Source organism: Sciurus vulgaris (assembly GCF_902686455.1).
Source record: "Sciurus vulgaris genome assembly, chromosome: 6".
Taxonomy (NCBI): domain Eukaryota; kingdom Metazoa; phylum Chordata; class Mammalia; order Rodentia; family Sciuridae; genus Sciurus; species Sciurus vulgaris.
The window spans coordinates 30,295,361-30,310,579 of record NC_136466.1 but is presented as its reverse complement, the minus strand read 5'-3'; the positions used below and the strand labels follow the sequence as shown (position 1 = coordinate 30,310,579).

Sequence of the window (15,219 nt, the reverse complement as noted above, 5' to 3'; positions counted from 1 at the left end):
ATAACTATACTTATGTGTGTTTGTCTCTGCGTCTTCTATTCTGTACCATTGGTCTTCATGTCCATATTGGTGCCAGTACCATGCTGTTTTTGTTACTGTAGTTCTGTAGTATAATTTAAGGTCTGGTATTGTGATACCTTCTTCACTTTTCTCACTGATGATTGCTTTGGCTATTCTGGGCCTCTTATTTTTCCAAATGAATTTCATGATTGCTTTTTCTCTTTCTATGAAGAATGTCATTGGAATCTTAAAAGGAATTGTATTAAATCCATATAACGCTTTTGGTACCATGGCCATTTTAACAATATTCTGCCCATCCAAGAACATGAGACATATTTCCAATTTCTAAGGTCTTCAGTTTCTTTCCACAGAGTTCTGATAGTTACATTTTGATTTAATAAATTTGTAATTAATTAAATCAAAATCATATTAATGACGTTTGTTTACTTTGAAGCTACTTCAGTATTAAAAAATGACCATTGTAAAAATACTTTACAAGTCCATATAAATATGTAAGACACATAGCAATTTTCCTTGTAAAGATAATAGAGGATCATAATTCCCACTTATGTGTAGTGGGAGGGAAGACACTATTTCACAGTGGAATTCTCATCCATTTCTTCATTTGGTTGAACTAAGGAACTGTGTTTTAGTCAGGGTTTTTTGTTTTGTTTTGTTTTGTTTTGATTTGTTTTCCCTGCTGCTGTTTGCTAAAAGACCTGACAAGAACAATTTTAGAGGAGGACGAGTTTATTTGGGGACTTGAGGTTTCAGAGGTCTCAGTTAAAAACAAACAAACAAACAAACAAAAAAAAACCAAACTTTTACATTACAAAAGAAACCATGAGTGAATTTCTAAGTATCTATGGAATGGAAAAGACCTTTGTAGCTATGATTTATAATCCAGAATCCACAAAGTAGAAGAGTGGTAAATTTGAGAACCACATTTAAAAAAAAGAAAGTTTTTTTACTAAACAAAACAAAAACCTTTATATAAACAGAAAACACCCATAAGGAAAACTTAAAGACGTGAGAACCTGGAAAACACTTTCATGATTTTTAAAAAAAAATGTTTAAGTTGTAGATGGACACATTACCTTTATGTTTATTTTTATGTGATGCTGAGGATCAAAGTCAGTGCCTCATACTTGTAGGCAAGCACTCTTATCACTGAGCCATAGCTGTAGCCCCCACTTTTGTAATTTTTTTTTTTTTTTCTGGCGGTGCTAGGGTTTGAACCCAAGGCCTTGTGCTTGCAAGGCAAGCACTTACCAGCTAAGCTATATCCCTAGCCCCACTTTTGTAATTTTTAACTCCCAGCTGTTGCACTTCCACCAGCCTTCTCATTAATAGACGAATAAACTGTGGTGTACTTACACACTCTAATTCTGTTCATCTATATCAAAAGAGAGTGAAGAGCTATCTAAAGACAGGAAAATTCTCCAGTATATTAGTGAAAAACAAAGCAAGGAACAGAAGTGAATTTTTCTGTAAAAGAGGAGGGAAAGTATTGTGCCTATATTTACAACACCAGACTGTGGAAGAATAAAAAAATCAATAAAAACTATTTTACCGGGGCTGGGGAGATAGCTCAGTCAGTAGAGTGCTTGCCTTGTAAGCATAAGGCTCTGGGTTCAATCCCTAGCACCCCCCCCCCCCCCAAAAAAAAAACAAAAAAACAAAAAAAAAGAAAACTATTTTACCTATTGAGAATGTGTAGACTGAGAGTAGTTGAATAAGGATGGGACCCAGACTTCTTTGTGTATACCTTTTTATATTGTTTTGAGTTTTGAATCATATAAACATATTACTTATATAAAACTTAAAATTTTAAAAATTGACAGAATACAAAAAAAGTTGAAAATTTATGGGACTTTTATAAGAAAACTGAAAAACTAAGTGCTAGTTATTTGATTGAATTTCGATTGTGATAGAGAATTGGAATGTCACATGATTATATACCTAGATTAAACATTTTAATACCTCATGTCTCCTTTCCTCCTTTTCTTCTCCTTTATCCAAACAATTCAGTCCTAATACTGGTAGAGCAGAGCACAGAAATCACATGGTAGAGGCACACTGACCCAGAGCTGGGTGTTAGAGCCCAGGTAGGTTGAAGAGGATATCTGCATAAGGTGTAGTCTAACATCATGCCTGAGTGGAAGGAGGAGGGTACTCACCCTTGGTATTGTAGCTTGTGGAGAAAGTACTCGAATTCATGGGCATTCATTCCTCATGTAGACTAGAGAAATGGGAGATTGGTTATATCCCAGGACCCTGATCAAATAAATGCACATTAAAGATGATAGAAAACTTGTTTCTAAGTATAAGAGAAGGGAGTTAGAAATTAGGAAATGGAGAAAACTACAGGAACTATATGGTAGTAGTGGAGTGCGACTGAAGATTTTGGTGTGAACTATTTTTTAAAAATACATGTACATGCAGATACATATATAAACAATAAATGTAAATATACATGTGTATATGTAGACACAAAAATACACTTTCTAGTTCTGTCCATTGAGAGACCCTGGGGGCAATGAGACCCCATTATAATGAACATACATAGTATCCAGATGTGTTTTCCTAAATTCCATTCTCTGCTAAAAATAACCAGGTCTTCTTGCAGAAATGACTTGTGCCTGGGCAGTTTGGGGCAGGAAAAGGTAAAGTTCAGCCTGAAACTTTTTGTACTACAAGTTCCCAGAGTGATGGGAATATATCAAAAATAGATGGAGGCAGGTGTGGTGGGCACATGCCTGTAATCCCAGCAGTTTGGGAGGCTGGGACAGGAGGATCGCAGGTCAAAGCCAGCCTCAGCAATTTAGCAAGCCTGTAAGCAATCTAGTGAAACTCTGTCTCAAAATTTTAAAAAAGTTATAAAAATAAAAAGGACTAGGAATGTGGCTCAGCGGTTAAGTGCCCTTAGGTTCAATCCCTGTATCATAAAATAAACAAGCAAAAAAATACCTACCAAAAAGCAAAACAAAGCCCCACTTTGAAGGTACTCTCATTGGCCAAATGGAAGAAAAGTTTGGAACAAAACCAAATAATGATAGTAGCAGACTAAAATTCATGAGTAAATGCATGAGTCTATATTTATGTCAATGAATAAATTGAAATTACATTGAAGAACAGAGTATTTATATAGTTTCTGAATCTCCCCTGACCAAAATATTAATTACAAAGAAGAATTTCTTCCTAGTGAAGATGCTTGGTAGATGGCACTTAAATAAAGTGATCATCATTATTAAGAATGTAATCATTTAATGGGACAAATTGAAATCATTGTTACATGATAGGATTCAGTGAGGACACTGTTACTTTTTGTGATATTCCACCTCAGGATGCATAACCCGAATCTTATAAGAAACATGAGACAAATTCAGTCTGCAAAATAACTGCCCTGAAATCTTCAAAAAGTGCCAAGTCAGAAAAAGACTAAAGAATTTTCCACACTGAATGAGTTTAAAGAGAAATAACCAACATTTAAATTTAATAATCTGAATTGGGTTCTTTCCTTCTATAGGATACTACTTGGACAGTTGGCCAATTTTAATAGATCCCTGAGAATTAGATGATTATAATGTATCCAATATGATTTCCTGAATTTTTGGTTATATTCTAGAAATGTAGAGAGTAATGTCCTTGATTTGAGGAAATGCACATTATTCAGAGCTGATCGCATATCAAAATGGCAACTTACTCCTGTTTGATTCAGAAAAACTGAAGTTTTTCTGTACTAAACTTTCAACTTTTTTCTGATTGAGAATGTATAAATGGCTAATAAAATTCTGTTATAAAAAGACTTATTTTTTAGTAATATTTATAACATTTCTTAAGCATAAGCAGAGGATATTGCTTGATATAAAGTATGTCATCACTTTCCTTAGGAATGAAAGTAAAATAGTAAGAAAATTTAACCTCCATTCCTACAATTTCTTCTCATAATAGAACTGTTCCTAGTCTGGGTTGCCAACTGTGTATTGTTTCCTCCTTAGAGGACCATCTGCTGCTACAATTGTTGCTGTTTGGTTCAAAAGAGCCATGATTTAAGAATGGGAGGGAGAGCCAGGAACGGTGGTACACCCAGCAACTCAGGAGGCTGAGGCAGGATGATCAAAAGTTCAAAGCCAGTCTCAGCAATTTAGCAAGGCCCTAAGGAACTTAGTGAGACCCTATCTCAAAATAAAAAATGTAAAAGGCAAGGGGTGCTGGGCATGTGTCTCGGTGGTTAAGCAACCTTAGGTTCAGTCTCTGGTACCTCTCCCCCCTAAAGCATATTTTTATTAAATTTTATTCATTAAATTTTATTAAGAGATTTAATTTTAATCAAAGAGTAAATTTAGGTAAATCACAATAGTACCTGACTCAGATAGTAAGTGCTTATATAAATTAGCTTTTGCTATTATTCATATATTAGACATATGAAATATATACTTTATTATACATATTTCATAGTTATTTAAATATCTCTTTTTCCTGTTAGATTGTTAGTTCCTGTGTTCAGTAGGGCTTGGTACACATAGTACATACTGTACTGTACTTTTGTTGACTGATGAAAGAGTGGCTTGCAATAGTAGAAGAGACAAGCTGACTAGGTTTCAGATATAAGTAGATAATAGCCTTAGTAGCTTTTATAAACTTGGTGAAGTTGCTTTAACCTTTCTGGGCTTCAGATTTTTTATATGCAAAAGAGTTAATAGTATCTTTCTGAGTAGTGGAGAAAATGTACATAAAGGCGTAGCATTTTGTTTGTGATCAGTTAAGTAGTAATGTTACTAGGATGAGGCCAAGGGTGCTTATGCTAAAAATACTAATATTTTTAGTGTTTAAATTAAATAATGTAAATGGAAATACATAGTGAAGTCCTTTGATTTATGTTAGTTCCCTAGTTTAACTTTTTTCTAGTTACAAGTAAACATCAGTAAGCATGTGCTAGTTCTCTAAATTACCTTATTTTGTAATACTGTGTGTACTGTGTGTGTACATATATGTGGACATATGTATATACATATATATATATATTTGTGTTTGTGTGTGTACATACATTTTTCCTTAAATGTCATTAGGTAGGGCTTTTCTTCCCATTAAACAGATAGCAAATGAAGTTTTAGGGAGATCAAGTAAATTGACCATAAATCTAGTTTTTTAATTCATGTCTAGTTCAAAGGCCCTTCTCCCCCCCCCCCCCTTAAGCATTTGGTTAGAGATGATTTAGAGGTTATTAAATATCCTCTTTGAAATGCCTTTAATGATGGTAACTGTTGCTGTTGCTTTCTTCTTCTTCCTCCTGCTACCCCTACCCCCTTTCTCCTCCTCTTCTTCTCTTTTCTTTTTTTGGTACTGGGGATTGGACCCAGAAGGCCTTTACCACTGAGCCCTATCCCCAGCCCTTTTTATGTTTTGAGACAGAGTCTCACCAAGTTTCTTAGGGCCTCACTAAGTTGCTGAGGCTGGCCTTAAACTTATGATTTCTCCTGCCTCAGCCTCCCTAGTTGCTGAGACTTCAGGCGTGTGCCACTGTGCTCATCTCAATTATTTCTTCTTAAAGCCTACTGAGACCTCTCACTTGGAAGAATGAGTATCCTGGTGACTGATAAAGCACTGAAGTACTATTTTAGAGTATTAACAGACATTGGTAGTATTTTTGAGTGTTAACAGACATTAATCTACATTGGTTGATTGCAGCTTTGGTAGTTGTGAGCAGGAAAGCTCTCGAACCCATTTGGAATGGGGAAGAGAGGAAGAGAAATAAAGAGAAAGAAATACATTCTTTCATACTAGATTGTACAATCTTCTAGTTGCAAGTTCAACTCTTATGATAAATTTATATTCATTACATGAATACATTCTCACTTCAAAAGATTAAGCATATATATACTATGTATATGTACATAAGGTAAAATAACTCTTTTGCATTTCTCCTCCCATCTCTACTTTTCTCCCCAGCATATATATATATATACACACACATATATACGTAATTTTTAAAAACAATGTTGTTTATGTTAACTTGTAATGAATTTATTGTTATATTTGAGTTGATAAATAAGCTTTCTCAATTTTGAATTCTAATATAGGAAAATATTAATAGCTATGACTCATGTAAGCAAAAGGCCTTTGGGATTCTCAGTAATTTATAAGAACAAAATGGGTTTTAAGACCAAAGATTTGAAAACTGCCACTGTATATTATTAAGTCACTATTAATGAATTTTGTGACTATAGTGATATAGAAAGATTCTTATGATTTAGTAAAGTTAGTGAGAAAAGTGCAGTACAAACTCCACAAATGTTATATCTCTATGTCAGAGAATATCAGGTATTACTGGAGAAAACAGCAAATTAGAAATAGAGTTTACATTAAGATTGTATTATTTTTAGTTATTTCATCCTTGGTTTTTACAAAGGTTTTTATGCTGTGATTAAATTTGTATTGTATATGGTGAAAAAATCTATTAGAATATGAATTGGAATATCAACTGTATTTCAGAAACTCTGCAGTGATGCCCAAGTCAAAGTCTTTGGGAAATGCTGCCAACTGAAGCCTGGAGGAGATAGTTCTTCCTCTTTGGATAGTTCTATCACTTTATCTTCTGATGTAAAAGAGCAGTGTCCTAAGTACCAGGTAAGATCACTGATTTTATTTACTTATTGATTTACAAATACGTTTAGAGCACCATCTTAGGCACCTGAGATATGATAGTTATTTTCCTGGAGCATTTTACATTTTAGATACTGAGACAGATAATTAAATATTTTTATGAACTTTGGAAAATCTTAGGATAGGAAAAGTATAGAGAACTATGAATGTAGATAGCCAAGAGTTCTCTTTCTTTTTTTCAAATCTTATTTATTGTTCTTCCAGAATAATTTATTTTATGTATCTTTTCATTATTGAAGTATGAAGATAAATATAAAGTAATACAGTTCATGATATGATATTACAGTATAATTGGAGATACATACAACCAGAAATGTTGTTTTTATTTTTCAAAAGTAACATGATGCCTCTTTTAAAATATAGAATTAACAAATCAGTAACTCATAGCAGCTTCTCTGTAAACTTAACTACTTTCTACCTAAGATCAGTGTTCAGTGTCATGCTAAGCAAATGTCACTTAATGTGAATTTATTCATGTCATCCAAGCTTGCATGAATCGTATTTTATATTTAGTAGTACCAAAATAGAATCTTGGACTTTTTAATTGTTTGTAATGAGATAATTCTGTTTTGATGAAAATTTAACACTACTTTATCAGTGAGGCAGTATATATGAAGATTCTGAAGTTACACAAATGTAGCTGTTAAGTGATACTACACAGTTCTCTCTGCTTTCTCCATTTTCTTTCATGATACCTTAAACAGTTTCTAACATGTAGTGCCCATTTACCTTATGCCATTTTGCACAATTTGGAAGTTTTCTAATTTGTGTTCAGTTGCACAAACTTGCCTTCTGTTATGTGGTTAAAAATAAATAACTAGCAAAGTGATCAAGATTAGAGAGATCCTGAAGGTAGTGAGTTATTACAATCTCATTTTGTATGAGCATCTCAAGTGTTTTTTGTTTCTGTTTTTTTTTTAAAGAAAGCATTCAGTGGTTGAAACATAGTTCACAGTACTTGATAAAGTGTGTTCTCAGGTAACTAGTACATTATCTTTTTAATACACAGCCTGTAACAGATTATTAGCATCCATCAGTGAGTACTTGGAAAGATAATGCCTTAAATTTAAGGGATTAAAAAAGCCAGCAGTAATAATACTTAATTATGTAACCTTTATTGGGGATTAAGTCACATTAAATTATATAACATGCCAGTGATACTCATTTTAACTATCTGATCTGTGTCAGAACAGGCATAGAGAACCTTCCTAGAAAATTACATGCTCTCATGAAAATCATTTATTTATTTATTTATTTATTTATTTATTTATTTATTTATTTATATTATTGTTATTATTATTATTTTGGTACCAGGGATTGACTCCAGGGATATTTAACCACTGAGTCACATCCCCAGCCCTTTTTATTTTTATTTTGAGACAGAATCTCACTAAGTTGCTAAGGCTGGCTTTTAAATTTGCAATCCTCCTGCATCTACCTCCAGAGTTGCTAAGGTTACAAGCCTTCTCTACTAAGCCTGGATCTCATAACATTTAAATAGCAATTTATTTTTATTGTATTTTGCTTTCTGATGATTTTTATACAGTGGTAAAATGAAAAAGTGCCTTAATATTTAAATTTGTATAGTTTGCTTAGTATAAGAAGTAATAATTTTAGTCAAAAATAAGTTATTTTAGTCAAAATAATGATGAAATTAGACACATCAAAAATAAGTTTATAAGGGAAGATTTTCATTTGGGCCATAGCGATTTAGTTTGCAAGTAAGATTGGCATTAATCTTTAAAAACTGCTTTATCATTAAAAAATTTTTCTGCTTTATTTCTGAAATGTTCTCAGTTCACACACCTCTTTGCCTTGAAATAAAAATTAAATCTGAACCAAACTCCAGGAATAGAAGAGATGCTTCCTATTAGGAACCTGAGTATAAATTATTTTTCCTGAAAATTAACTTTGTGTCTTTATTACAACAAAATTAAGAACATAGGTCTGAGAAAGAAAATAGCATTACATACATGAATATATATATATATATATAAAATAATGTGAAATATTTATGTGTAATGGAATGTTTTTCACAGGAGGTAAAAAAATACAAATATATAGATTTTTAAACACAAAATAGTAAGAAAGATTCATAGTAGACAATAAACATACCAGTGAGTTTAAAAAAATCATTACTATGTAAGGAAAAATAATGTGCATCTGTATTTTCCCTAGTTTTCAGTTGTAAAATCAGAATTCTCATTGTCTTGTTTTGATTATAATTTTTAAATATTTTAGGTCCTCCTCTCTGAGAGGACCCACTTTCTCTTGAGAATGTCCCCCTTTTCCCTTTTCATTACCTTCTAATAAACTCATGCCTGCTACGCTGAGCAACATGTCTGAAATCTTTCTGTTGTTGTCACAGGAGCTGGTAACTCTAGGCCTGCCTCAGCTTGGTGGTGAGCCTTGCTCTCTACCACCACCATATCCTGTTTGTCCCATAAATTCTATTCATTTTCAGAAAAGACTTAGGATTGGCTTTTTAAGAACAGAAGTATCAGAATATAGAAAGACCACTGAATGGAAGTTGGGGGGTGGGACTGATGGGGGCTGAGGTTTAATTTTGAACTATTTATTTGTTCCTTTAAGTTGTATTTGGGTGTATGTATATGAATAATAAGAATATGTTACAGACAATGGATTTTGGGGTTTTTGGGGATACAGTTTGTAGGTATGGTTGAATTTTAGTTGAAATCTGCTAACTCCTTACCCTACCTTTTATCTCATTGGAAAAAATAATATATTTAGAAAACTACAAACTTTTTTTTTTTGTTTTTGATTCATTGTACACAAATGGAGTATAACTATTGTTTCTCTAGTTGTACATGAAGTAAAGTCACACCATTTGCGTCTTCATACATGTACATAGGGTAATGATGTTTGTCCCATTCTATTGTCTTTCCTTCCCCTCTCCCCTCCCCACCTCTCATTTCTATCTACATGACCCATCCTTCTTCCATTCTTCCCTTACCTCCCCCTGTCCCCATAACGTATCATTAACCATTTATCAGAGAAATCATTCGGCCTTGTTTTTTTGGGATTGGCTTATTTCACTTAGCATGATATTCTCCAACTCAATCCATTTACCTGTAAATGTCATAATTTTATTCTTCTTTATGGCTGCATTATATTCCATTGTGTATATATACCACAATTTGTTTATCCACTCATCTATTGAAGGGCATCTAGGTTAGTTCCACAATCTAGCTATTGTGAATTGAGCTGCTATAAACATTGATGTGGCTGCATCACTACTGTAGTGTGCTGATTTTAAGTCTTTTGGGTATAAACTGAGGAGCAGGATAGCTGGGTCAAATGGTGGGTTTTCTGAAGAATCTCCACACTGCTTTCCAGACTGGCTGCACAAATTTGCAACCCCACCAGCAATGTATGAGTGTACCATTTTCCCCACATCCTCACCAGCACCTATTGTTGCTTGTGTTCTTGATAACAGACATTCTAATTGGGGTGAGATGAAATCTTAGGGTAGTTTTGATTTGCATTTCTCTAGTTTGCTGGATGTGGTAGCACTCGCCTTATAATTCTGGTGACTCCAGAGAGTGAAGTGGGGGAATTTAAATTTAAGACCAGCCTCAGCAATTTAGTGAGGCCTTAAGCAATTTAGTGAGACTGTCTCAACATAAAAATTAAAAGGACTGGGAATGTGACCCAGTCCTTTTTCTTTTCCCATGATGAATCACTTTAGTAAAATTTGTGAATAATGCTCATTTACTATCTTAAATAGTCATTTAGGTCATCTTCCTCATTGTTATATAATTGCATCAATTAGGAATTGTATGGAAACACTCTAATAAAAGTGGCTTACAGATATATGGGTTGTTTTTCTGATGTGACAAGAAGTCCGGAGGTATGTCATATAGATATGATTTATGGGTTTTAAGATGTCCTCAGAGATCAAGGTTCCTCTATTTTTCTACCTAATCAGAGATGATATGCTCTTTCCCCTCCACCTTTTGGTACTAGTGATTGAATTCAGGGGTGCTTAACCACTGAAATCACATCCCCAGTCCCTTGCTCCTTTTTAAAATTTTGAGACAGGGTCTCACTAAGTTGCTGAGGCTAGTCTTGAACTTGCAGTTCTTCTGCTTCAGCTTTCTATGCTGCTGGGATTACAGATGTACACCACCATGTCCAGCTAGAGATGATGTGTTCTTGTTGCCTTGTGGTCATAACATCTCCATCTCTTGTGACTTCCCATTTACATCTCATTGATTAGATCCATGTCAAATGTGTAAATTGGTATTTCTGAAAACTGCTACTCCAATCATTAGTCCCAGTGTTATAGAAATGACTGTATCTCTTGCTTTCAAGTGAGATTGTGAAATGTAATTTTTTTCCAGCTGAGTACATTGGGGCCCTGAAACAAATTGGATTTTAAAAAATAAGTAGAGAATAGATATTTAGTAGGTGATTTTTTAGTGATATTTGCTGTAGTATATGAATAGTAAATGGTATCAAGTGTGACTTTTTCACTATTTTCAGACTCCTGTGAGGACAATTAAAGAAGAATGGAAATATATTAATGAAGAATTCTCTGAAAACAGACATTCTGATATTTCAAAGATGTCTGTTTTTATCTGGGTGTGTTAGCACACATCTGTAATTCAGCGACTTGGGAAGCTAAGGCAAAAAATTGCAAGTTCGAGGCTAGCTTCAGCAATTTAGTGAGGCCCTAAGTAAATTAGTGAGACCTTGTCTCAAAAATAAAAATAAAAAATAAATAAATAAATAAAAAAGAAAGGACAAAAAAAATAATAAAAAAAAATAAAATAAAAAGAGTTAGGGATGTGGCTCAGTTGTAGAGCCCCTAGGCTAAATTCCTAGTACTGCCCCCTATTTTTATATGTTATGTTAGCAACACTTTATATGAGAATCTACCCTTTTAAAAATTTAAGTGTACATTATATCACTGTTCACTACAGATAGAACTCTAGAGCTTATCAGATTGTTCGATTAAAACTTATTACCCTTTGATTAAGTAACTCTCCCTTTCCCCCCTCCCAGACCCTGACAAATCACCATTATGATTTCGATTCTATGAATTAGATTATTTTAGATACCTTATACAAATGGAAACATACAATATTTATGTTTCTATGACTGGCTTATTTCATTTAGCATGTTGTCTTTAAGATTCATCTGTGTCTTACGTTTCAAAATTTCCCTTTCTCTCAGGCTGAATAGTATTCCATTGTATGTTATACCATGTTTTCTTTGTTCATTTATCTGTCAATGGACATTTAGGGTTATTTCCACATTTTGGCTATTGTGAATAGTGCCATGTATGGTGATAGCTTATTGAAAGTCCGATTTCAATTCTTTTGGATAAAATACTGGGAAGTAGGATTGCAAGATCACTTTGTAGTTATATGTTAACTTTTTGGAGGAATTTCCATACTGTTTTTCAGAGCAGCTACACCATTTTGCACTCCCACCAGCAGGGTTTGCAGTTTCTTTACATCCTCATCAACATTTGTTATCTTTTAAATTTTTGTGTGTGTGGTGGTGGTGGGGGGGTAGAAATAGCCAACCTGACAGGTGTGGGTAATATTTCATTGTGGTTTTGATTTGCATTTCCATGATTAATTATAATGTTGAGTATTTTTAAATTTAACTGGTGACCATTTGTATGCTTTTTTGAAAAAATGTCTATTCAAGTCTTTTAGCCCTTTTAAAAATCAGTTTATTCATTTTTACTGTAGTGTTCTATTAGTTCCTTGTTTATTTTGGAGATTGACCTCTTAAATATGATTTGTAAATATTTTCTCCCGTTCCATGGGTTGACTTCTTATCCTCTTGTTTCCTTTGCTATGAGAAGTTTTTTAGTTTGATGTGGTTCTACTTGTCTGTTACTGCTTTTATTGCCCATGCTTTATAGCATCATATCTGAATTCATTGCCTAGACCAATGTCATGAAGCTTTTCTCCTGTGATATTACATTTGTGTCTTTATTCCAGTTAGAGCTGGTTTTTACATATAGTGTAAGGGCCCAGGTTTATTCTTTTGCATATGAATATCCAGTTTTCCCAGAAGCAGTTGTTAAAGAGACTGTCTTTTCCCTTTTGCATATTCTTAGCACCCTTGTTGAATATCAGTTGCATCTGTAGGTACAAATTTATATATGGACTCTCTATTCTGTTCCATTGTTTTGATGTCTGTTTTTAATGCCAGTACCACACTGTTTTGATTATTATGGCTTTGAAATGTATTTTGAAATCTGGAGTGTGTTGCTTCCAGTTTTGTTCTTCTTTCTCAAGGTTGTTAGACTATTCATGGACTTTAATTCTTTCTCTAGATTCTTAGGCTCTTCCTGACTTCATGGTCATATGAATTTTAGGCTGTTTTCCTATTTTTGTAGAAAATGCCATTAGGATTTTGATAGGAGTTATATTGAATCTGAAGATTACAGTCCTTTTATTTTTAATACAAAATAGATACAGATCACCCCATATTGGACACTTTACTCCATATGTGAAGAGTTTACCCTGTAAGTAGAATTATTCTACCTAGTCAATGAATTATACTTGTTATCTCTCCTGGAGAAATGTTGTATGTGTTTAATACATCATCAAGAATGATTTTTGGGCTGGGGTTGTGGCTCAGTGGTAGAGTGCTTGCCTAGCACATGTGAGACACTGGGTTTGATCCTTAGCACCACATAAAAATAATTAAATAAAATAAAGGTATTGTGTCCATCTACAACTAAAAAAAATTTTAAAAAATGAATGTTGATTTTTTTATTAGCAAAATCCTGAAAGTGACCTAAATATTCATCAGAAAAGGGGACTGATCTAATCTTGTAGTATTTTCATTTCGTGGTACTAGGGATTGAACTCAGCATCCCCGTCACTTTTTATTTTTTATTTTAAGAAGGGTCTCATTAAGTTACCCAGATTGGCCTTGGCGTTTTGATCCTCCTACTTTTAGCTTCCCAAGTAGCTAGGATTACAGGTGTGTGCCACCATGCCCAGTTATGGTACAGCTTTTAAAAGGAATGAGTTAAATTTCTGTGTTAAGAATATGGTTAGTTGTATGAGACATTGTAAAATGAAGAAAATCAAGTTTTAGAACAGTGTATACAAAGAAGAATTAAAACCCTCAGCATAGAATAATATAACAAGAAATTTTTAAAATAAAAATCAATATTTGAAAAAGTCATAGGGATTTTAAATTTTTGCAATTTTACTAATGTTTTGATTATTGTTCAGAGTTCAAGGTGTTCTTCTGATGCCAATATGCTTGGAGAGATGATGTTTGGCTCGGTAGCAATGAGCTACAAAGGATCCACCTTAAAAATTCATCAAATCCGGTGAGGGGTTTTCTTAAATTTTTAAAGTGAATTCAGTTATTTTTGAAGATGACATAATTTCATTTGATTTTTCACTCAGATTGAGCATGTCATGTGATTTATGATGATCTGTAGTTTTATTGCTACTTCATGGCTCTTGATGTTATGCTGTAAAATCTGGGTGATTCACAAATTTTTCTTTACAATAATGAGTTCTCTGACCTTCTGTGTTTCTTCATAGTTCACCTCCACAGCTTATGCTCAGCAAAGTTTTTACAGCACGGACTGGCAGCAGTATATGTGGAAGTCTCAATACGTAAGTGCTTATGAATGCAGAGAGAAATGGTTTAGTTTTGATACACAGATATGAAAATAAAAGAATCGTTCTTTGGGCTATAACACAACTTCAGATTTTTTTTTTTTTTTTTTTTTTTTTTTTTTTTTTTTTTGGCCTTCCCCACGTTTGAAAGTTTATGGAGGCCAGATTGCATCATTTGAATTAAATTGAAAACAGGAGATGTGGTTTCTGTTTCTATAATTCACTTGATAATTCACTTGATGGTATATCTGGAATGAAAAGGTTGAATGTATTTTCATCTGAGGTTAACCTGCTGATTTTTAGTTTTGCAGTTCTGTGCTAAGTTAGTTTTTATAGGGTTGTGTTCTTCAGTTTTCATATCCCTTGCAGAGTGAACTCCACACTATTAAGAGTGGCTTAGGCAGCCATGTCAGTATCAGAAGTAGTATGTAATAATAGCTGTGGGGGTTATGATAAGCTATGAATGCCAAGGTTAGCTGAAACAATGGTAGGCCTGGTGTTAGGATAATGGGCTGTTTATCAGAACCTAACAAATGAACTATGAGGATTGGACTTAGGTGGTAGTGGACCCCAAGAGATGAATTCTGTGGGTGCCAAATCAGAGCTCACTGGCTAGGTGGAGATCCAGGAGGTGGAGACCCAACCTGAGGTGAAAAGAAGGCAGCAAGGAAACTAGAGAAAGTCTCTTGAACTTTCCTTAGTTGTTTATGATTTAAAACTGCTTCTGTTTTGAAGTTTTATTAGCTATGTTTCTAATACCTGCAGCAGCTCTTTCTTTTACTTCCAGGAACCAAAAAAAGGGAAATGTTCTTGAAAATATTGTGAAAACTTTAAAAAAATCTTGATGTGAAAAATGCTGAATTTTGAGTTTATCGGTGAAGTAGAAATTAGAGATCATTGATTTTTAGATGTAATCATCTCA

At 33.7% G+C, this 15,219-nt stretch overlaps 1 protein-coding gene across 2 annotated transcripts in view; it reads left to right on the top strand.

Annotated features, from left to right (window-relative positions):
* FNIP1 (folliculin interacting protein 1) overlaps positions 1-15,219 on the top strand; it is a 113,130-nt gene that overhangs the window by 57,636 nt on the left and 40,275 nt on the right. For both annotated transcript variants that reach the window (XM_079144114.1, XM_079144113.1), the window contains exons 3-5: positions 6,496-6,630; positions 13,899-13,999; positions 14,220-14,294. In XM_079144114.1, coding sequence (XP_079000240.1) covers positions 6,496-6,630; positions 13,899-13,999; positions 14,220-14,294 — 311 coding nt within the window. The remainder of the gene's footprint in view (positions 1-6,495; positions 6,631-13,898; positions 14,000-14,219; positions 14,295-15,219) is intronic.